This window comes from Ailuropoda melanoleuca, chromosome 16, assembly GCF_002007445.2.
Source record: "Ailuropoda melanoleuca isolate Jingjing chromosome 16, ASM200744v2, whole genome shotgun sequence".
In the NCBI taxonomy this organism is placed as follows: domain Eukaryota; kingdom Metazoa; phylum Chordata; class Mammalia; order Carnivora; family Ursidae; genus Ailuropoda; species Ailuropoda melanoleuca.
Genome location: NC_048233.1, coordinates 38,979,660 through 39,002,990, shown reverse-complemented (window position 1 = coordinate 39,002,990; position 23,331 = coordinate 38,979,660). Strand labels below are relative to the sequence as shown.

The 23,331-nt window shown below is 39.4% G+C and overlaps 1 protein-coding gene and 3 non-coding genes across 9 annotated transcripts; all 4 read left to right on the top strand.

The window, feature by feature from the left end:
- The first annotated feature begins 4,082 nt into the window (after positions 1-4,082).
- On the top strand, positions 4,083-23,056 carry KANSL2 (KAT8 regulatory NSL complex subunit 2). 6 transcript variants are annotated; one of them, XM_011234761.3, is made up of 10 exons: positions 4,083-4,175; positions 4,739-4,997; positions 5,748-5,926; positions 6,465-6,579; positions 10,544-10,707; positions 10,929-11,095; positions 11,612-11,708; positions 15,960-16,111; positions 21,542-21,661; positions 22,312-23,056. In XM_011234761.3, the coding sequence occupies exons 2-10, from the start codon at positions 4,747-4,749 to the stop codon at positions 22,441-22,443; spliced, it is 1,377 nt and encodes a 458-aa protein (XP_011233063.1). In that variant the 5' UTR covers positions 4,083-4,175; positions 4,739-4,746; the 3' UTR covers positions 22,444-23,056. The 6 variants fall into 6 exon arrangements, with proteins under 6 accessions (XP_011233063.1, XP_034501113.1, XP_011233059.1 ...); XM_034645222.1 differs by having other exon boundaries at positions 21,542-21,692; XM_011234757.3 differs by having other exon boundaries at positions 15,960-16,213.
- On the top strand, positions 11,800-11,936 carry LOC117796845. The gene has a single exon (XR_004621550.1). It is a non-coding gene; the product is annotated as a small nucleolar RNA SNORA2/SNORA34 family (small nucleolar RNA).
- Positions 20,204-20,336, top strand: LOC117796847. Its single transcript, XR_004621552.1, has one exon. It is a non-coding gene; the product is annotated as a small nucleolar RNA SNORA2/SNORA34 family (small nucleolar RNA).
- Positions 21,987-22,122, top strand: LOC117796846. Its single transcript, XR_004621551.1, has one exon. It is a non-coding gene; the product is annotated as a small nucleolar RNA SNORA2/SNORA34 family (small nucleolar RNA).
- Positions 23,057-23,331: the final 275 nt, after the last annotated feature.

Here is a 23,331-nt window from a genome sequence, read left to right as displayed (position 1 = left end):
CTCACCTGATTGTTGCTTATGTGTCCTAAGTCTTCAAATTAGTCTATAACTGTCATTTTACTGTTATGATTACAGTTTTTAGTTTTGGTAGTAATATGTACTTTCTGACTACACAAGATCCTGTGGGAATTGAGATCATTGGAAAGACTAAGATTTGGTTGTCACAGTGAACCTGGTAGTATAAAGTATGATGTAGTCAGAGGGGGGAAAAAAGCCCTCACTCAATGTAGCATTCTTGGTGGTGCCTGGAAAAATGGATAGTGAAAACTCATTGTTTTCCTGGAACATATAAAACCACATACACAAGGTAAATCTTGTAAATAACACATTTAAAGGGAAAGATTTCTTATGCTAAAATACTCCAAACTTATAACACAAGGTTAGCAGAAGCTATAGTTTAAAAACTAAAAGGAAAAAAAGATCAGTTTGACAGAATGAATGATGTACACTTCTGAAAAAAAATATCACTTGAGTTCCGGTCATCCTATCATTTTCTAAGATAATACAACTTAGGATTTTTGATTGCTGTACTTCTGAAAATTTTGTGGAAGTTGCTAACATTTTAGGAATTCTGGTCTGGTTTGAATGGAGGAAAAGAAAATGAATGTAGGAATGGATGATATTACAAAATCCTTAAGTTTAGTGATTTGATTTGCCTTTGTTAAGAGAGTTACTATCAACTGTGTCATCCTTGGCAATAGATGAGGTATAAATCAGTATAAAGGTGGTGTGCAACTGGATCCCCATTAATAGGGCTTGTCAAACCAATTGGTACAGAGTTAGGCTTCATTGTACGGTCGGTGCTTACATGATCCTGGTCTCCATGACACTTCATAGAGTAAGATAGGCTTGATCTCTATCATTCAATGATCTGAGAAAAGTTTGAAGCCCTTTCTATGTCTTCTGTGGATTGTATTTACTGTATAAAAGGCACGTATTTACTGCAATCTGTAGCTCTGGGACCTATTTCTGAACTGATTTGGTTTATGTCACATGTCCTACTTGTGCTGCCTTTTTTTTTACTGTGGTAAATCAGCCGCTTCATTTCACATAGCACTCAAACAGGTAACAGAAAAACCACAGTGATAAAACATAAGAACAAGTTAAAATTATATACTATAGACCTTTTCTGAAGAGTAGTCTCAGGTACTTTCCTGCCTTAAATTTATTCAAGTGCTATGTACTGTTTACTGATGGGAATATGGCAGTAAACATACGAAACATCCTGCCCTCCTAGAATTTACACATTTTAGTTGTAGGGGAGACAAATAGGTAAAACTTAGTATGTTAGATAATAAGTACTTTGGAGAAGTAAAGCGGAGAAGGGGGGATAGAGATGTTTTGTGTATCTGTGTATAGCTAAGTAGGGCTCTTGAAATTGGAAATGAGATGGCTAGGAATGAGATTACAGTTCAGCAAAGATCTGAAAGAGGTGAGAGCGCAAGCCATGAGAATAGCTGGGGTAAGAACATCACAGGCTCATTCCAGGAAACAAGTGCAAGGTTCTGAGGTGAGAACATGCTTGTATGTTTGAGAAATTGCAAGGAGGCCAGTGTAGCTAGTATGGAGACAAGTGAGGAGAGAATAGTAGGATATATAGTTAGAAAGGCAATGGAAGACTAGATACTGTAGGACCTTGTAAGCTGCTATAAAGATAGTATGACATGCACCATTGAAAATCTTTGAGCCGAAAAGTGACGTGATCTGGCTTAGGTTTTAAAGTGTTCGTTTGGCCTGCTGGTTTATTTTGTTAAAAAAAGATTTTATTTGAGAGAGAGTGAGTGAATGAGAGAACATGAGCAGGGGGTGGGGCGGAGGGAGAGGGAGGAGCAGGGTCGCCATTGAGCAGGGAGCCTGATGTGGAGCTGGATCCCAGGACTCCAGCATCATGACCTGAGCCGAAGGCAGACGCTTAACCAACTGAGCCACCCAGGTGCCCCTGGCCGGCTGTGTTTAAGATCGTTTTCACAATAATTAAGGTAAGAAATGAAAGTGGCTTGGACCAGGTAATGAGAAGTTACTTATCTTGACGTTGGAGCCAGTAGGATCTGCTGTAAATTTGGAAGAGAAGTCACGGATGATTCCCAGTGTTTGGCCCAATCAACTGGAAAGGTGGAGTTGTCATACTGACTTGAGGATGACTTACAGAAAGCAGTTTGGCCTTCATTCATATTCATTCTCTCTCTCTCTGTCACCTGTGCACACACACAAACCCCGTTGTCTAGGATTGGCCCCCAAAACGCCAAATTCTCAAAAATTCTTTTTCCTTTAAGAATTCATTTTTGCCAAATTCTGTTTATAAACAGCCTCAGGTCCACTTTAACCTATTCAATAGCTAAGAAAGTGTTCAGTGGATTAAAAACAGCTGTCTACTTTGCTAAACAGCACAAAGTATATTTGCCAACATCTTAACCCTTTAATAATATCTGTCCTCTTCCCCACTTAAGTGGTTCTAAATAGCTATTTTTTTTGCCTGTTGGGCTTATGAGGAGGATTTTTTTTTCAGCTAAGACCTATAGTAGACACTCTAATTAAACAATGAAAGGCTGTTGCATCCCTAACTAGTTCCTAATGCCTCTTTTCATTGTTCACTATAGTAGAGTTTTAATATTCCTTTTTGATATTATCACATTTGGTTGCAGATTTCTTATTTTATTTTTTTAAGATTTTATTTTTAAGTAATCTCTACACTCAACATGGGGCTTGACCTTAGGATGCCAAGATCAAGAGTTGCATGCTCTAGCAACTGAGCCAGCCAGGCGCCCCTGCTTGTAGATTCTGATTCCCATATTTTCTATAATGTGATTGCCTCCAGCTAGTTTTGAGTTGTAGGGAGTTTATAACAAATGTCTTCTTTGTACCCCTTCTGAGGGTTGGAGTGTTTGCTTATGTGTCTAAATCACAGTTGCTATTGATATTATGTTTATATTGCACCCACAGTCCCAAATTGCTCCAAAAGAGCAATTCTTGTACTTTCTTGTACTCTCTGTATCTCCAGTGCCTGGCACTTAGGTGCTCAGTAAATATTTGTTGAATAAATGAATTTCAGGGAAGGGCCTTCTAGGGACGCCCTAACCTGGAAATGGCATCTCTTCCAACTGCCCCCCTCATTTTTGTTTTAATCACTTCTTGTATCTTAAACTGCCGTTGTTGAGAATTGTAGATTCTCTGTGCTCGCCTGCTGTGTGACTCATACGTGCTTATTGGTGCTGGAGAAACCTCTTAAACTGACACTAGATAAAGAAGCATTGGAAGGATGGGATGCAGAAAAGATCCAGAAGGGTTAGAGGGAGAAATTGTTGGTTCCTTTCTACAAGAGGTGTAGTGGAGATGAAAAAAGATGCTTTTAACCAAAAATCGTTAAAGTATGATAAAATTGGGGTTGTATCTGCCATTTCTATATACCTGCATTATTTAGCATGAACTTATAGAGGATTTTAGAGAACTTGGGCCTAAACCAGAACTCATATTTCCTTACTCTCAGTCTAATGGTCTATACTGTACGAGAGGCAATAAGGGATAAAGAATGAGGGCTGGGTTCAAATTCTCCTCCTCCCATTTACTAGCTATAGGCCCATTCTGTTCCTCGGTTATCTTATCTGTAAAAATGGAGATAATAGCCTTTATTATTTCAGGGTTGCTCTGAGAATCAAGTGTTTATATATGTAATTCCCCAGGCTCCGTAAATAATGTTTCAATAAATGAACTGCTCACAAAAGAAAACTACAGCCTTTTCCTGTATAAACAGAGTCGACTGACTGTACAGTGATCTTTTAGCCTCTGTATGTCTGATTTTTTTACCCGCTTTGTCGGGGTGGTGAGGTAGTAGCAGCCTAGGACTACACAGCGGCCAAAAGCAGCCCGAAAACCGGCCACGCGGTGAACTGGAAGAAGAGCCCTGCGGCGTGAGCGAGTTCCGCAGCCCGCGTACGGTAAACCTCACTCTCCCCGGGGCGGAGTTGCTGACTGACGGACAGGTTGTCTTAGCCACCCCAGCCGCGCTTTTTCTCAGCGCCCCGCCCCCACGGACATGATAGGTAGCTGGCCTCGGCCAATGGTGACACAGAGCCGTGGGCACAGTAGCCAATCAGGGGTTGGGAGCCCGGAAAGGAGCGGGGCTGAGTTAGAAGCGGGTGGCGCGGCCAGAGGGCTAGCGGCGCGGTTCGGCTGCAGAGGTAAGATGGCGGCGGTGCTTAATCTCGCTTTCGCAGTTAGGCTGCTGCTTCGCCCGTCTTGCCCTTTCCGGGCTGCTACTTTGTCTCAGTCAGCGTCGAGGTTGCTCTCCTCCTATAGGCATTCAGAAGCCAGATTCTCCAGTGCCCGGAGCTGGAGGACAAAATGGCGCTTGCACGGGAGGCCGAGGACGGGCTGGGCCCAGCTGTGAGCTCGGAGGCGGGCCGGGACAAAGGCGGCATGCAGAGAGGCGGAGGCCGGGCGCGGCGCTGCAGCGTTGCTGCCGCCGCGTGGAGCGGGCGCTCGCTCCTCGTGCTGCCGCCGTGCGAGCCCGAGAGATACTTACGACGTGCTGGTGGTCGGGGCGGGGGGTGGGGGGCGGCGCGGGCATGGGGGAGAAGTTGAAGTGAGACAAATTGACTAACGGTCTGGGGCAGACGTGGGCGGAGGGGAGTTACGGAGCGTGACTTCTGCCAGTCTTTCGGAAGCTGCGCGCGGTCGGTCCGGATGTCGTGGAGCAGGAATTTTCGGGAAGGGTAAGGGCTTTTTGATCTTCTGTGTGCAGGTTTTGGTATGAACAGGATTCGGATCCACGTCTTGCCGACCAGTCGGGGGAGGATCACCCCAGTGCCCAGGTCCCAGGAACCCCTGTCGTGTTCATTCACTCATCGCCCATGCTCGCAACCTCGCCTGGAGGGGCAGGAGTTTTGCATTAAGCATATCCTTGAAGACAAGAATGCACCTTTCAAGCAGTGTAGTTATATATCGACGAAGAATGGAAAAAGATGTCCCAGTGCTGCTCCAAAGCCTGAGAAGAAAGATGGGTATATATGTATAGATAATCTATGTCGTTTGTACTTTTAAAACGAAAGAGGGGTGTGGTATATTGTGGGCTTGTGACTAGCTGGAGTTTTTGTAAAATTGGGGAAAAAAACCGTTGAAAACTGCAAAGAGGCCACTTTCAGTTGGGCCACTCGCTTAATTTCTTTAGACCTTTTCCCTCGTCTATAAAATAAGGGGATATTCTAGAATATTCTTAACCCTGGGGTCCCTGACCCTTTGGATCATCCCTGAACCTTGTTAGGTTGTGTATATGTGTATTCTTCTGGGAAAGGCTTCATAGTTTTCATCATGTAAGTAAGAGTATTCATGTAGAGATGTAACTTGGCTAGTTAATTCTTCATGTATATTTTGGTTTTAAAATTGTGCCACACATCTTATTACCTACAGTGGATTGATACTGAAGTAAAATGTAGAGTTGCCAGAACCAGTTTTGAGAGATGAAAGATCTTTTTGATTTGTTCTAGGATGATGTCAGCATTTTTATAGTTGGGATGTTTTGTTTGATGAATGAAGCACCAGATTATGCTACCTGCATTTCCCCTTAGTAATACCAAATAGGTTGACCTTGGGCCAGTTAAATTACCTTGCCTCACTGGCCTTTTCAGTATATAAATGAAGGTAATAGTTATTTTAATTTCCTAAAAATGATCTAAAGACTAGTGACTATGAAAATGATTGAACTCCTTCAAGAAGGGACCTGAGTATAAAATGTTAATATTTTGTCTCCTTAGGGTGTCTTTCTGTGCTGAACATGCTCGTAGGAATGCCTTGGCACTTCATGCTCAAATGAAGAAGGCTAATCCAGGGCCTATGGGTGAAACACTCTTGTGCCAGCTGAGCTCTTATGCTAAGACAGAGCTGGGGTCTCAGACTCCAGAAAGTAGCCGCAGTGAAGCCAGCCGAATTCTGGGTAAGGATCTTTTCTCATAAGAATGAAAAAGGAAGAAGAGTAAGTTAAAGAACTTATTTTGGTTTAGTACAGTGCCTTGAACATACGTGGCATGTGATAATACAAAAATATTGTTAATTCATTGACAATTTGGTGAGAATTCCAGGATTGCTGTGTTCACCAGTTCTTTTCAGTTTGAAGTAATGTGTGCTTGGGTTTACTTTCTTGAGTTTATGACTATTTCCTTCATTGCTGTTTTTATGCTTGTCTTTGTTAGGCAAGGTAATTTCAGGAAGCAAGAATAATTTTGAGTTGGACCTTTCTGTCCTTTTGAGGGCATGGTTACCTTATTTGTTTTAAGTAACCTTACCTGGGTTATATTTTTTCAAGCCAATTTTATTTGCCAGTACCTTTTTACTAAATTGTTGGGGTTTTTTGTTTGTTTGTTTTGTTTTCTTAAATGTTAAGGTTTGGGTTGATGTGTTAAGTAATCTAGTTCTGTGTGGTGGAGTTACAGAGGTGGGAAGTCTTAATGGCTGCTCTCCCTTCCTTGCCTCAGATGAAGACAGCTGGAGTGATGGGGAGCAGGAACCCATTACTGTGGATCAGACATGGAGAGGTGACCCTGACAGTGAAGCTGATAGCATAGACAGTGATCAAGAAGATCCCCTAAAGTAAGTTGTAACTCCACATAAGGCCTTAAAATTTTTTTTGTAGTTAGAATGTGGACTATAGTAATGCATGCTATTAATAGATAAATAACTTAGGAGGGGTGAAGAGAGTTCAGCTATTTGTGAGCAGTAATAGCTTCTGCATTTTAAGTGTCCTGGTTCATCACTATCCTGCTGCAGGGCAAGACTTTATTCTTTTTTGGAAGCTGTGTAATTTGGAAAAATTTTGGATATCAAATTCTACACATGAAAAGTATAGGGGAGAAAATAGGAAATTTCTTGGACATAATGGGATGTTGGTTGAGAAATGCTTAGGTCAGTTAGAGAAGAGGAAATTGATGTAAATGGATTCCTGGCATAAACCTCAGGAACAATAATGTGCCTATATTTGAATACCTGCTTTTTTTTTTTTTTTTTTTTTAAAGTTTTTTTTTTTTTTTTTGCAAAGTTACATTTTATGAGTTTTTTTTTTTTCTCTAGTAGAAAAATAAAAAGATGTTCAAGAGTTTCCTTTGGTTTCATGCCTAAGAAAGAGAAACTGATTTAGAAACCCAGAAGTGAGTAATCAGTCTAATTATATCTTAACTAAGGTTCTACTCTTCACTTAGCCCATGATCACCTTAGGAGTTGTAGAAACAAAAACGTTGACACTCACAGTCTCATATTTCTGTCTCATGGTTTAGGTTTAGTTTAATTTTTTTCTTTTTTTGTTTTCTTCATTTTTTCTGACTACTGTCTCTTAACACTTCCACTGACAGCTTGCTTAGAAGTATTGTAAGTAGTATGAGAGATCATGAATTTCTAGTCTCTATAAAAAGTCATTTAGGTTTACATTTTCTAAGTAGAATAATTTCATCTTATTTTTCTTGAGTATTATCAGTATGGTCACCTCTTCAGGAAGTACTTGTTTGGAAAGTCATCTAAGTGGTTTGAAAAAGAATGTTCATTATCTGGCAGGATTCTCTCAAAGTAGTAACTTTATACCAAACATTTTTTTTTTCCCATTGTGCTTCTGGAAATGCCAGACGTGCTGCTTTGAAGAGGTACATGCTCTGTAGGGTCACAAAGTGACTGTCCTTTGGTGTGGTAAATACTCAGCTTCGAAGGTCCAAAAACTTGATTTTGTCAGTAGTAATCTAGAGTGGATCAGTCTCTAGGGGACATATTTATGCTAGTGTAACTTAAAAATACCAGTTAATTTTATGAGATTTATAAATGTTAAAAGGACTAGGTACTTGGTGTCAGTTTCTCCTCAGAGAAACATTCAAAAGGGAAAATGAAGCAGGCAACTAAATACAAGGCTTCCCTTAATTCCTCTGTGAGATTACCCCCCAAAAATTTCAGCCTCCTAAAATACTTGCATTTTTAGGGATGTCAGTAGAGTTGTTAAATGTCTTATAATACTAAATTTTTTAATATGGTTGCATATTGCTGTCTTAAATTTAATAAGTCTTTTTATTTAATGAAATTCTTTTAATTTCATCTCTGGTGTCAGTGTTTTTTTGTCTTTAGGACCCATTTTTGAATCATTAACAACTTTTCACTTCACTTTTCAGAAGGGTGCCTTTTGTATTGTTTATGATGATGTCATTAGAGATTTTATCCTAACTAGAATTAATAGTGGTATAGTTTCTTTTCGCCCTTGTAGGTATATTTATGTGATTTTCCTCAAAGTCACCATTTACTTAATTGCTTTGTAAAAAGAAATCTGAAGAGTTCATTTACAACAACATCCTGCACTGGTGAAGTTTTAGCTTAAAACTAATTGTTAAATCTTTCCTTATTTAAAAAGTAATTTTTACCATGTGACGTCTACAGGCATTCAGAACTAGTTTTGTAAAGGTCATTTCAGGTTATTGAGTCTTCATCATTTTTAAATTTGGGGGAGTACTCTTTCATAAGAGACATTATTTAATGGAAGGTAAGATGACTCCCTTTTTTTTGAAGATGAATTCAGATAATAAAACTGTGACTTAAATTTGTGAACATCAGATAAGGGTAGTTGGTACATGATTTTAGTAACTAGCTGTGAATGTTTGGAACATCCATCTTTATTTATTTATTTATTTATTTATTTTTTAAAGATTTTATTTATTTATTTGACAGAGATAGAGACAGCCAGCGAGAGAGGGAACACAAGCAGGGGGAGTGGGAGAGGAAGAAGCAGGCTCCTAGCAGAGGAGCCTGATGTGGGGCTCGATCCCATAACGCCAGGATCACGCCCTGAGCTGAAGGCAGACGCTTAAGCGCTGTGCCACCCAGGCGCCCCTGGAACATCCATCTTTAAATAAAACCCGCTCCCCCACTCCTCCCAATGATGTGTAGTAAATCCTAATTGTAGTGGCTTTCCATTTATAAATTCTAGTCCCTAGACTATTGGTTAAATTCTCTTCTGACAGGGTACAATGAAGTTAATTTCATTTTAACAAAATTGATATAGGTTAAGGCCTCAGTATTTTAGGTGTGCAGACATACGAATGCAGCAAACCCATTTTCCTGAAGATGCAAACTAGTTGTCTTATTCAGACTTCAGATATTTTTTAAAACCTTTCCACAGTTTTTTGATAGTCTTATATTTTGTCATTGGTATAATTTGCTAGTTTTTATTCATCATGTTTTGGTTCTTAATTTATTTTTACTTCTGAGTACTTTGGAATTGTACTTACGCACAGGTAGTATTGGCTTCCATTTATATTCGAGAAAAATTTTGGGCAGAGATTCCTTGCTTCAGTCCTGAAGTTAATAATTTTATTTATTCTGTTTGTTTTAATGGCTTAACAGCTAATTTTTTAAGAAGGTGTAATTTTTGGATTTAAAATTAGTTTGAGTATGTAATTTGTATGTGTTGTTTTTTAAATAAAGGAAATAATTTTTATTCAGTCAAAATATGAAAATAGGAAGTCAAGTATATATCTGATTTCCTCTTGCTGGTTATGTAATGATCATACAAGGCTAATGGAACCAAAAATCTTTTAAATTTGAGGCTTATCTTTTCTTTTCTTTTTTTAAATTTTTTTAAGATTCTATTTATTTATTTGACAGAGAGAGAGAGAGAGAGACAGCCAGCGAGAGAGGGAAACAGGCAGGGGGAGTGGGAGAGGAAGAAGCAGGCTCCCAGCAGAGGAGCCTGATGTGGGGCTCGATCCCATAACGCCGGGATCACGGCTGGATCACGCCCTGAGCCGAAGGCAGACGCTTAACGAGTGAGCCACCCACATGCCCGGAGGCTTATCTTTTCATTCAGACTTACATAAGTCAGAATCAGGAAAGTCTCCAATTAAATTGCTATTTAACTCAGTTGCTTATGTGACCTCATCATAATCACTAGAATAACTTTTTAAAAAATTCTGTTATAATTGGTGGCAAAGCTTAGTAAAGTTGATGTGGATCTGGATCTTTGGGAGTTAACGGCTCACCCAGGGTACTGTATTTTGAGAAATTTGTCAAGAAATTGAGCTGGGGACCATGAATAGCCACTGTGCACCAGTATTTTGAGGGCTTATGTAAATTCCAATATAGGAGTGTATTTTAAATTAGAAATTGAAATTATTTTTTATACTTCTATTATTAATGATATTAATGCTACTAAATGGAATACTTTTAAGCTGTCCTGACTGGTAAGTGACTAAATTATGAAATGTAATAAGATTGTAGGTTAATAAAAATTTTGAATGTTCCATATCTTCACTTCTTAACTGCAGATAACTGGGAAAAATGAAGAAACCTCTTCCCTTCCTCATGTTGTGAGATCATACATTAGTATCCATGCTCAGGAATTTTCCTTATTATTTGTTTTTTAATAACTTGAATGCTGTTTGTGAAAACATTCATATGTAATAAGGTGATGGCCTCAGTGCTGACTTCTTGTTAAATAACAAACTTAAGTCTCCTCTCTACCCTTTTCTCCTTTTAAGCTTGGGTTTAATACTGTGTTTTCTTACTTTTGCTGAATACTGTTTTATTCCAGACATGCTGGTGTCTACACAGCAGAAGAAGTTGCCCTGATAATGCGTGAGAAGCTAATTCGTTTGCAGTCTTTGTACATCGATCAGTTTAAACGACTTCAGCATCTGCTCAAAGAGAAGAAGCGACGTTATTTACATAATCGCAAAGTAGAACATGAAGCTCTAGGCAAGTTTTATGCTAGTCTCCACCAGCTGTTCGTGGTTTCAAAATGTGAATTTGTTGGTAGTTAGATTTATTTCTGTCTTAGTACCTGGAGTGGAAGAGAATTTGCTTTCGAAAGTGGCTATCTTATGGCCCAAGTTTACCGTTTTTTTCTTGTTAATTTGGAGCAGCCATCCCTTATTGGTTGCTTGGCACATAACATATTGACTGTTGTGACTCACCAGGTAGTAGTCTCCTGACTGGCCCAGAGGGACTTTTGGCCAAAGAACGAGAGAACTTGAAGCGTCTAAAATGTCTTCGGCGGTATCGTCAGCGCTATGGAGTGGAAGCCTTATTACACAGGCAGCTGAAGGAACGCAGAATGCTGGCCACAGATGGTGCTGCCCAACAGGTAATTTGTGTTTATACCTCTAAGGGGTATGTATTTGTTTTCAAAGTTAGGGTAATAGTCAAAACATTGTACGGTCTTGGCTCTGAAACTTGACTTAATTGGAAGTGGGGTAGTTTGAAAAGAGCACGTGAGTCCAGAGACTCTTGATCTTGAGGTTGTCCTATGTTGAGTTCTTTATCCTTTAAGGATGTACCTTCCTTAAATGTGTTAAGTAAGTATTCTCATAGATAATTGGTTGTATTTTCTTTTTTCTTTTTTTGGGGGGGTGTAAGATTTATTTATTTATTTACTTTAAAGAGAGAGTGCATGTGAGTGGGGTGGGGACAGAGGGACAGAATCTTGAAGCCGACTCCCCCTGAGCAGAGAACCCAACACGGGCTCAATCTCTCAACCCATGAAGTCATGACCAGAGCTGAAACAGAGTCGGATGCTTAACCAACTGAGCCACCCAGATGCCCCAATTGGTTGTATTTTCTTTGGACGGTTTGTTTCATTTATCTGTTTTCTCCATTTTAGGCTCATACGACTCGTTCCAGTCAGAGGTGCTTGGCCTTTGTGGATGATGTTCGTTGTTCCAATCAGTCTCTTCCAATGACCAGACACTGCCTTACCCGTATCTTTTTTATTCAGTTCAGTTTGCTAGCTAGACTAAAGGCTGGTGGGAATCTCTGATAGTTTGCTTAATTGAAGGTCTTTGTTTTCCTTTGGCCCTGAATCAAGGCCAGCAGTTTGCTGAAGCTGTTGGTTTCAAGCAGGAGCCTAAAGAAATGTCTTTCTATGGTCTGTTGGCCATTTCAGAACTTTGGAAATGTAATGGTCAATTCATTAGAAAGAAACATCTGAGTCATTGGAGATAGGGGTGGGCTAATACTCATTTGTAGTAAATTAATACTGGGATTCCAAAATACAGAGATCCCTGATAGAACTTTTTCATTGGAAATAGAATAGTGTTAAATCCAGTTATCACACACACAAAAATTACTATGGGTTTTCCACCAAAAAACAGTAGGTTCTGAACTGTGACCTTTCTTTGAGAAGTATCCTTTTGTATGGTCAGGGCCCTAATTTGTATATTTTAGACTTCATTCAAATTGGAAACTTACTATTTCCAAAAATGGAATGATTCCACTCCCTACCCTTCTAGTTAGTTTGCTTTTGAACCATCATAGTATTTCTTGATTCTGCCATGAGGCCACATTTACTATCAGATTGTAAGACTTTTTGTGTATATTGGATTGTGAAAGTGCGTCCTTATTGTGGATATCAAGAAAGTTACTTTCACAGTAAAAGCACTTGTTCGTATGATGATCTTTATTATCTGAAAGGCTTAAATCTTGCTCGATTTCATTTGCCTGGCCAGAGATATAAAATATTTGGAAATGAAGTGTATCTTCTTTATTTTTTTTTATTTTTATTTTTTTAAAGATTTTATTTATTCGACAGAGATAGAGACAGCCAGCGAGAGAGGGAACACAAGCAGGGGAGTGGGAGAGGAAGAAGCAGGCTCATAGCAGAGGAGCCTGACGCGGGGCTCGATCCCATAACGCCGGGATCACGCCCTGAGCCGAAGGCAGACGCTTAACCGTTGTGCCACCCAGGCGCCCCTGTATCTTCTTTAATAGGAAAAGAAGGAGAACCTTCTCTTGGTCTTCTGAGAGGAAAAAAATTTTTTTCTCTTTATTGAATATTTTACCAGTTTATTAATTTTTGTAATGAATATCTGATAAAGGATTACTGTCCTTAATATACAAAATACTTGTGCAAGGTAATTAAAAAAATAAATGCTCAAAACGTGATTGGGCAAAGGTGGACAGATTTAAAAGAAGTGGCTCAGTGTTGAAAGTTTATTTTCACTGTACATAAGTGAAATAGGAAATAAGGAAATTTTTAGTCTATGAATTTAATACTTGTAGATATATATTTAGTGAATGAGTGGATTGCAAGTTGGTGAGATTGTGAATGGGTCCTCAGTACTGCCAGTGGGAAGATCGAGTGGTACAAGCTTTTTAGAAAGCAGCTTGGCAGTATTCATATTGTTTGATACTATGATGTTACCTTGGAATTTATTTTAAGGAGATAATCAAATGCAGACTGTTATTTTTACATAAAATTCCTTCAGCTGGAGACAGCCTTAAAATTTTCAGAGATGGGGTATAGAGAAGAAAATTATGATACAACATTATGTGGGATATGTTTAAGCAATAAACGTTAGATTAACAAAGTTTATGAATGACATAGGAAAATGATTGTGACAAAAATAGGATATGGAATTACATATAATCAAATACTGGGAGGGGAATTAACAGAAATTGGCTACTTTTCGATGGTGGGGTTATGAATACCCTTTGTTCCTCTGCCTTGTACTCTTCAGGTTTTCTTCAGTGAGCTTGAATTACTTTGTAAGTCAGAAAAACTCAATTTGCAGTTACTAAGGAATATTTTAGACTTACAGTATTATACTCAGTTTATTAGGATATTAATATTTTAAAAAGCAAAGTTGAATATGAAATGTATTTGAAAAGAGAAGGGAAGTATGATTTCTTTTGTTTTATGCTTTTTTCCTTTCCACTCCATAGTTGCTTAAGTCACTTACCCTTCCTTAAGTCCTTATCCCAGAGAAAGATGCGACTGCCATTGGTGACCTGTTAACTCTTTACTCTGGTCTAATGGAGACAGCACTGGACTGAAAGTGAAGGACCCACACTCTAGTTGTAGGTCAACCATTCCCTTCTCTTTGTCTCACTTGTCCCCATTGGAAAGGAAAGAGGGTGGAGGAGGATGGGGGAGGGTTTTTCCAGGATATTGTATTAAATAAGAGACTTGTGAAAGTCCTTTGAAATCCGTGAAAAAAGTTCTGATTAAAACATTTAATGGATTGATTAAAGTGTTAATAATTTAATAAGATTGGACTTTTAAAGCACATCGGAGACTTTAGATTTTCTTAAGCACATAGAGAATGCAAATCTGGTTGTTCCTGTTAGATTCATGTGTTCATTTGATTGTTCATTTTCATTCAATAAATACAGTTTACTTTGTACTATTTACTGTTCCTTTAAAGTAGTGGTTCTCAACTGGGGACCATGTTATCCCCATTTGGCAATGTGTGGAGACAGTTTTGCTTGTTATAATTTAGGGATGAGAGTGCTACTGACATCTAGTGGGTAGAGGCCAGGAATGCTGCCAAGCATCCTTCAATGCACAGGATGGCCAGTAATGTCAGTAGTACTACAGTGGTGAAACCCTGCCTTAAGAGTTCAGCAGTTTCCAAGAATTGATCTAAACAAATGGCTTTATTCAAGAAGTTTTATTTGGTTTAAAAATAAAATGTATGCTAGACTTTTTAATTTTTAGAAATTACCCTAAAATTTGGGAGGAAAGTTTACCCATAATTCTATAATCCTGGGTAAAATTAATTTGTAGAAAATTGTGCTTTCTGGTTTAAAAATAAGCCCTCAAATCTTTAAAAAAAAAAAAAAGGGAGGGGGGTTGGTGCCTGGGTGGCTCAGCCGTTAAGCGTCTGCCTTCGGCTCGGGTCATGACCCCATGGTCCTGGGATCGAGCCCGCATCGAGCCCCGCATCGGGCTCCCTGCTCGGCAGGAAGCCTGCTTCTCCCACTCCGGCTCCCCCTGCTTGTGTTCCCTCTCTCGCTGTCTCTCTCTGTCAAATAAATAAATAAAATCTTAAATAAATAAATAAATTAAATAAAAATAAGCCCGCATTTGAAATAACAGTTGCCTCTTAATCTAGGGGAAAATCCATGTTAAAATTTCAAGAAATGGTTATCACTTGAATAAAACATTTCATAGAGTAACTTGAACTAAATTTTGTTGTTTTTTTTTTAATTTTTTTAATTTTTTAATTTTTTTTTTTTTTAAAGATTTTATTTATTTATGTGACAGAGAGACAGCCAGGGAGAGAGGGAACACAGCAGGGAGTGGGAGAGGAAGAAGCAGGCTCCCAGCGGAGGAGCCTGATGTGGGACTCGATCCCGGAACGCCGGGATCACGCCCTGAGCTGAAGGCAGACGCTTACCGACTGCGCTACCCAGGCGCCCCTAAATTTTGTTGTTTTATCTAATCAGTGTAATTTTGATTCATCCTACAGAGCTGCTTTGCCAACTTGGAAACTGGCCCTTTTCTGTTAATAGAGGTTGTTAGTGCTCCTGGAGTGTTCCTGGAGTACTTCCTTTCCATGGGACTTCATAAGCAAAGTTATCTTCTCTCCTTTCTCTTTGGGACCATGACAGAACTCCTCTGCACTAGCAGCCCATCCCCCAAAACAAGGGGGCATGGGAATTTATTTATTTTTTTTTTTGTCTATTACTAGAGCTTCTATTTTCCCTAGTTCTCTGCTGCTTTAAACATATGTAAACATTTTGGAAACAAGATTCAAAAAGTTTTTGCAATTTTTTTGCCAGTGTGCTGAACAGAGCAGAAACAACACTATATTTCTTGACTCTTGGGAGGGCTTGGTAGCGCTTCTGCAAGCTATTTGCCTTTGCCATAGCATGTTTCTTCTGAATGGGTATGATTCCTAGGATTGTTCTTGCTGTTTGCTTAGCTGTGTTTTCAGATGTTTTGTGTTTGACTCTCCCAAGTGAAAACAAGATTAGTGTCTCTAGTTAAATGACTGGGATCCTGAAGTGTAGGTTGGGGTCTAGATTTAAATTACTGGTAGAGAATTAGATACCAGTGAATGACACTTACTTTGAGGACTTTAAAAATTGCTAACTGTGTTCGGTTCTGTTTCAGGTGTAACCAATTGTCTTCTGTAGTGCAGACCTTGAATTTTACATGGCAGACAGTACTTGTATTTTGTGCCTCCAATGGATCCATTTTATTTCCCTTGACCATTTTTCTACAGATATTTGTCAGGACACGAATCAGGTTCTCTTCAAATGCTGCCAGGGTTCTGAAGAGGTACCCTGCAACAAACCAGTTCCTGTAAGCCTCTCTGAGGATCCTTGCTGCCCACTGCATTTCCAGTTGCCTCCTCAGATGTATAAGCCCGAGCAGGTACTGTCTGTGCCAGACGATCTGGAAGCCGGCCCCATGGATCTGTACTTGAGTGCTGCCGAGCTTCAGCCCACTGAGAGTTTACCTCTGGAGTTCAGTGATGTAAGTTAGAGAAGCTCTGCTCTGGTTGGCCCTTGAGGCAAGGCCTTATTTATTAATGGTGAGACTAGGTTCATCTTTTGTGGCCAGGAGACTTGATAAAGTTTTTGAAATGATACATGTATGGTTGTATGTATATGTTGGCATATTGATTTAGAGACAGTTAAATTGGCAGGCGTTTTTCTGAGGGAATGATAAGGGAATTAAATTGTAAACTATGGGAAGTTGGAAAGTCAAGATTATGGTTGGATTTGGTATAGCCAGGACACTTGGTACCCGTCCACAAGGTGAGCGATTCACTAGAATCTTAATCATGCAAATGAATTCTCATATCTACTCTTGACAGTTGTAAGCTTGTGTTTTTGCTCTGTAGTAGTAAATGTTTAATTTTCAGGTTAATGTGCCCCTCAGGAAATGACTTTAAACTTAGCTCTGCCTACTGGCTTTTTTTTTTTTTTTGATATGTTATTGTAGATTCTGTTGTGAATGGACTAGAACAACAGTGATCTCTTTTTAAGTATTTACAGCCTTCTAAGTATGTACACTTTTATAAGCTTGTTCCTCAGTTGGTCCCATAAACCCATCTCTGATTTTATTCGTACTCTTCACTAGTACTGTCCTACTGACTCAGGGATCAGTCTGTTTTAGCACTACACTTAATATTTAGCGCTTTGGGTCAAGGTCTTCATTATTTGTTCTGAAGATAAATCTGTATTTCATAATAAAGGTGTGTTGTGTATAACAATGACATGTTTAACAACTGTAAATGGAAAATTGAATATAGGTTGCAAGATTATTTGCTAAGGGTAGAGGCAAAGTTTGGGTGGCTTCAAGGGTATTGCTTGCAAAAAGGATATACCAGGACAAGGTAATATCTGAAAAAGAAAGGTGGTATTAGGAATAAACTGATTCTAATTTTTTTTGGGGGGTAATCCCCTCCCCTCCTTTTGGTTACATATGATCTACAGGCTTATTAAACTTTTTTTCATTATTTCATTTATAATAAAATAATTTTTATTATAATCCTGATTATAATTGCTTTTTAAAAAATTTCTTTCACACAGACTTCATAGAATATGGAAACTAGAAAGGGACCTTATATGCTTCAGTGCTTCCCAAGTTTTTCCAGTGAGATTATGTTGAAGAGGGCAAATTAACAGATAGCCCTTTGTTGATAAGGACAGAGTTTTGTCCACTTCCCTTCATTTTTAAATGTGAAGAAAATGCAGAGAGATGCTATCTTTTTTTTTTTTTAACTTTAACATGAGCAACTTTATAAGGTCTGAAAATTAACCTAATCACCATATCAGCACATTCCTTTCAGATAATAATGTACATATGTAGAAGCTAGCACATGTATTTTATGTAGATGTATTAGGTTAGTAACTTTTATTTCATCTGATAATTAATTTTTTAGAGCCATTTCTGTTTTGACCTTTTTGCTTTTCCCCTTTCACCCATTTTTACCATATTAGTATTGCTTTTTGGAGAATTTTTACACAAAATATTAGAGATTATACGATTCATGATTATATGTGAAACTGACATTAAGGAAATCTTGAAATCGGGGCTCCTAGTGGTTCAGTCAGTTAAGGGTCTTAATTTCCGCTCAGGTCATGATCTCAGAGTCCTGGCATCCAGCCTCACAGCAGGACTCTGCACTCAGCGGGGAGTCTCTTTGGCCCTCCTCCTCTCTCTGCCCCTTCTCCTGCTTGTGCGCACCCTCGCTCGCTCTCTCTCTCTCTCTCAGATAAATAAAATCTTTAAAAATATCTAAAAACATACTGTCAAATCTGTTAATTCTTATTGCTTGTTTTTTGTTTTTTTCCGAAAGAATGTGTGAGAAGTAACCTTATTTTTGGGATTCCGGTGGATTTTTATTTATTTTTTTTTTATTATTATTTTTTTTTTAATTTTTTTTTATTTATTCGACAGAGATAGAGACAGCCAGCGAGAGAGGGAACACAAGCAGGGGGAGTGGGAGAGGAAGAAGCAGGCTCATAGCAGAGGAGCCTGATGTGGGGCTCGATCCCATAACACCGGGATCATGCCCTGAGCCAAAGGCAGACGCTTAACCGCCGTGCCACCCAGGCGCCCCTCCAGTGGATTTTTAAGATGGACCTTTGATGGGGGCGCCTGGGTGGCTCAGTTGTTAAGCGTCTGCCTTCGGCTCAGGGCGTGATCCCGGCGTTATGGGATTGAGCCCCACATCAGGCTCCTCCGCTGGGAGCCTGCTTCTTCCTCTCCCACTCCCCTGCTTGTGTTCCCTCTCTCGCTGGCTGTCTCTCTCTGTCAAATAAATAAAATCTTAAAAAAAAAAAAAAAAGATGGCCCTTTGATGTTAGAGGTTTAAAAATGGTAAACAGTCATTTGTACTTCATTATCTACTATGTTCATATTAATATACTTTTGATAAACCATATTGGTCATTATAAGTATAGTTTTATTCTTAATCTTTGGAGGTAAAAATTCTCCAGAAAATGTTGAAACAAACTCCAGTTTTAGAAAAGAAACTTTATCCTCCCATAAATTCTGGATATATTTATTAGTATGCAATTTTGCTGGGGAAAAATGATTTCTTAATTGTATGAATTTCACCAAGCAATCTTAGCTTATAAACCTACATTCTGCCATAGAATAACTTCTGGTAATTTTACCTGTGGGAGGACCAGGTATTAGATATTAATCTAGGTTAAAATTAAGTCTTTCATTCTGGATATTATACTTGCCTGTTTTCTGTGCTTTGATCCAAGGATGTTCGGCAAGTAACAGCCTAATACCATAATCCTATTAACTTTTAGTGTGTGATTTTTGAGATCAGAACAAAATGTGGATTCTGTCTTTATGTCCTTATGGACTTATGTTTCTGAATATTCCTGTTGTGATAGGCATTTCCGCTGATCCTCTCTTCTTGTTTTAGGTTCCTTTCCCCAATTTTAATTCTTGTAACAGAAAGCATGAATATTTGAGAAAAGCCTTTTCAGTGTCTATTTTCTTTAGAAAACATTTCCATACCATTGTCATCTTGAGACTTGGAAACTTTATGCCTCATTACTTAAATGGGTTCTTTTATTTTCATTTATTATTTTTAAAAAATATTTATTTATTTGCCAGAGAGAGAGTGAGAGCATGTTAGAGCGCGTGCACCAGCAGGGGGAGTGGCAGGCAGAGGGAGAAGCAGGCTCCCAGCTGAGCAAGGAGCCAGACACCGGACTGGATCCCAGGACTCTGGGATCGTGACCTGAGCCAAAGGCAGATGCTTAACCAACTGAGCCACCCAGGTGTCCCTAAATGGGTTTTTAAAAAATTCCAAGTTAATTATTTGTATAATAATTGTGCATAGTAAAAGAATTGGAGAAAATAGTTCAGAGGTCTAACCACGTGAGAATACAGGTTTCTGTGGATATTACAGAAGTTTCTAGGGGCACCTGGGTGGCTCAGTCAGTTTAGTGTGGGACTCTTGGTTTTGGCTCTGGTCATGATCAAGGTTGTGAGATCAAGCCCTGTGTCCAGCTGTGTGCTCAGTGGGGGGTGTCTGCTTGAAGATTCTCTCTGTCTGTCCCTCCCCCCACTTGCGTGCTCTCTAAAATAGATAGATGATAGATAGGTTGATTGATTTTGACACATCTGAAATCGATGTTAGGTAGCTGACCATGTCCCTTTGTAAGTTTCTGCTTAAATTGAGCAGGTTTAAGTGTGGTACATTCTTTAATTAATATTCTTTACCTTAATTATTGTGAAGTGTGATACTTAATTCGGTGATTAGCACACCAAAGAAGTGGAAACGGTTTCAAACTCTTAGACTTAATTTAAAAGTATAAAACTAAGTCTGTTGTAAAGCTAGATTGCTGGAAACAGAGCCTTTATAAAGTGGATTGGGCATAGGGGAGTAGAAGCCCTTTGTAATATTCACTCTTGGGAAGGGAGTTTTGCAGTAGACTCTTGGTAGCATGAAAGTCAGTTTGACACATTGTCTGTGGCTTTGCAATGCTTTTGGCCCTGAATCAAGACCAGTGGTTTGCTGTAGCTGTTGGTTTCAAACAGGTGCCAAGACTAATGTGTTTCTGTGGCCTGTTAGCCATTCAGCATCTCAGTGGGAATGGCTCGTTCAATCAGAAGAACATAGTTTACGGAATATGATTTTCTTTTTCTTTCTTTCTTTCTTTTTCTTTCTTTCTTTCTTTCTTTCTTTCTTTCTTTCTTTCTTTCTTTCTTTCTTTCTTTCTCTCTCTCTCTCTCTCTCTCTCTCTCTCCTTATTTTTTTAAAAAAGGTTTTAATTATTTGAGAGAGACGGGAGAGAGTGGGAGAGAGAAGAGGGAGCAGGAGTGTGGGGGGAGGGGCAGAGGGAGAAGCAGACTCCCCACTGAGCAGGGAGTTGGACATGGGGCTCCATCCTAGGACCCCAAGATCATGACCTGAGCTGAAGGCAGGCACTTAACCAACTGAGCCACCCACGTGCCCCCTCCTTTTTTTTAAAGAGCAATTGAAGTATGTTTTGTTTAAGAATTAGGGATTTCTGGGTGGGCATAGGGACTTAATCAGAATAGTATTTCCTAGCTCACTGTGACTGTTAGAATATTAATCAAGCAATCTTATATTGTCCAGTCTTTATTTTAGTAAGCTCTCTGCTCATCATGGGGCTTGAACTCACAACCCTGATATCAGGAGTCACATGCTGTACCGAGTGAGCCAGCCAGGCACCCCGCATATCGTCCCGTCTTTTAAAACAGTATTTTATTTTAGTTTGTGATTACCCTAATTGTCCATATTAGATTGACTACCGGTGAACTTACATGGTGACTGTAGTTAAGTCTTAGAAGGAATACACTTTTTTTTTTTAAATAAAATTTTTTGGTGAAAGATTTGTAACATGAAATTTACTGTTTTAACCATTTTTATGTGTACAATTCAGTGGTATTAAGTACATTCACAATATCGCACATCTGTCACCACTGTCCATCTATCAGCCCTGAGACTTTTTGCCCATGGAACTCTACCTCCTGCTTCCTCTCTCCCTCCAGCCCCTGTTAACTACTCTTCTACTGTTTGTCTCTGAATTTTTCTATGTGAGAATACGGTGTGGGTTTTTTTTTTTTTAAAGCTAGTATAGTGGTCTGTGCTTTATACTCAGCAGCAAGCAAAAGTTCTTAGTGCTTTTGGATCTTATCCCATTTGTTGGACATTCTGGGAAAATCTTTTTTTGATTAAAGGTAGGCAAAGGGGTGAGGGAAATATGGGAAAATTGCTTTGAGGTTTGTTGAAAAATACGCCAGCTTCAGCTTATTGATTCCCTTGGTTTTGCTGATAGGCTTTTCTCTTTCTTTTCCTAGGACTTGGATGTTGTGGGTGATGGTATGCAGTGCCCTCCTTCACCCTTACTTTTTGATCCTTCACTAACCCTTGAAGATCATTCAGTCAAAGAAATTGCTGAAGGTTCAGTGGATATTCTGGCAAGTGAAGGACAACCCCATCCAGGCACAGGTCTCCCTGCGGGCTATGGCTAGCATGTACTCCTAGTGAGTGGGGTTGTCATCACAAGTAGACTGTACAGGTGCCCCAGATGGCAAGTCTCCAGATGGTCCCTTAAAGAGAACACCACTAGTCCCAGAATCTCAGAGAGTGGGACATGTTTCTTAACTAGAAGAGGTTAAGACAAGGAACCTACATAAATGGTTCTTTTTAAAGGGAGAGTTCAGCACTGGAATTGTTTTCATCATAGAGTAAGGACAAGTAATGTGACTTGGCTTTTTTCTTTGAGCTTTGGGTGGGGTACCGGTGGCCCTGACTGAAGACTGACAGTTGTACTATAGCTGTTGGTTTCAAGCAGAGGCCCAAAGGACTATCTTCCTGTGATCTGCTGGCTGTTCTGGAACCTCAGCAGAGAATGGCTGTTTCATTGGAAGAAACAACCACAGTTCGCCCTCCCATTGGGAGGGCCTCGGTAATGCTACATATCATGACCGCTGACTCCAAGGGTTAGAGGTAGTTAGTATGGGAAGAGCAACGTCTCAGAGTTACTGTATTTCTGCTGTGGTAAGTTAGATTCATGTTTCAGACCATAATGAATGGATTTGTAACCAAAGTGACTTTGTTTTAACAGGGCCAGATGCAGATGGCTGGAGATGGGTGCAGATCACAGGGTTCTCGAAATTCTGAGAAAGCCTCTGCACCACTGCTTCAGAGCGGAGTGGCTACTGCAAATGGGAAGCCAGAACCCTCTTCTATCAGTTGATAATTTGTTTGGGGAACCATTTGACTTTGGTGGATTTGAATTTTCCATTCTTTAAACAAGTATTTAAGACTGTCTCTCACTGAAGGACAACTCAACACTATGAGGTGGTTTTTCCTCTGGGTTATTGAGTGCTGTAGTCAAACAAACCAAATTTGTAGGGGAGGGACCAATAGTGTCTTCTCACTCTGCAGGGAAGAGAGAGATGGGTGACTCCTGTCAGAGCTGCTGGGATTGAGAGAGTATTTGGGATTGTGCCTAAGGGGAGAGACATCTTTGTAATGGGAATTCCCAAGTCCAGGCACAAATACACATAGGTTTTAGGTAGGAGATGTGTACCCTTGGGATATTAATGGAACTCAGTGTCTGATTATCTAATGGCCTGTGTTTTAGCCTTTCTTCACCTCTCACCTGATTGGTAATCTGAACCCATCCTTCCTCCACTGAACTCTGACCTATGACCTCTGAGAATAGACCACAGGACTGGGCCCTCCTTAACCATCCATCTTGCTTCTAACCTATGTAAATTTCTGTAGTGGCTATCTTATGTAAGATATAATAAAAAATTGTATATAGTTTCTATTAAATGTTAAAATGTTATGAAAATGTAAAACAATCTCTTGAATGCATGTTTTCTTTGTATTTGAATGTGTATATATATTTTTTGGGTTCTTAGGGAGTTGTCTCTGATGGGAAAGGGAAAAATAAGACAGGTAAACTTCCATCCCAAGAAGTAAATACATTTTCAGTAACTAGGTTTGCTTTGGGGAGTATAAGATAAAAGCCTGTAAGAAGTGAGTGGACAGGGGTGGAACTTCCTTATTAAAGCCTACCAGTGCCAAAAATCTTCCTTCTTTTATCCTGCTCTCTGTGCCACCTACTCCCACTTGC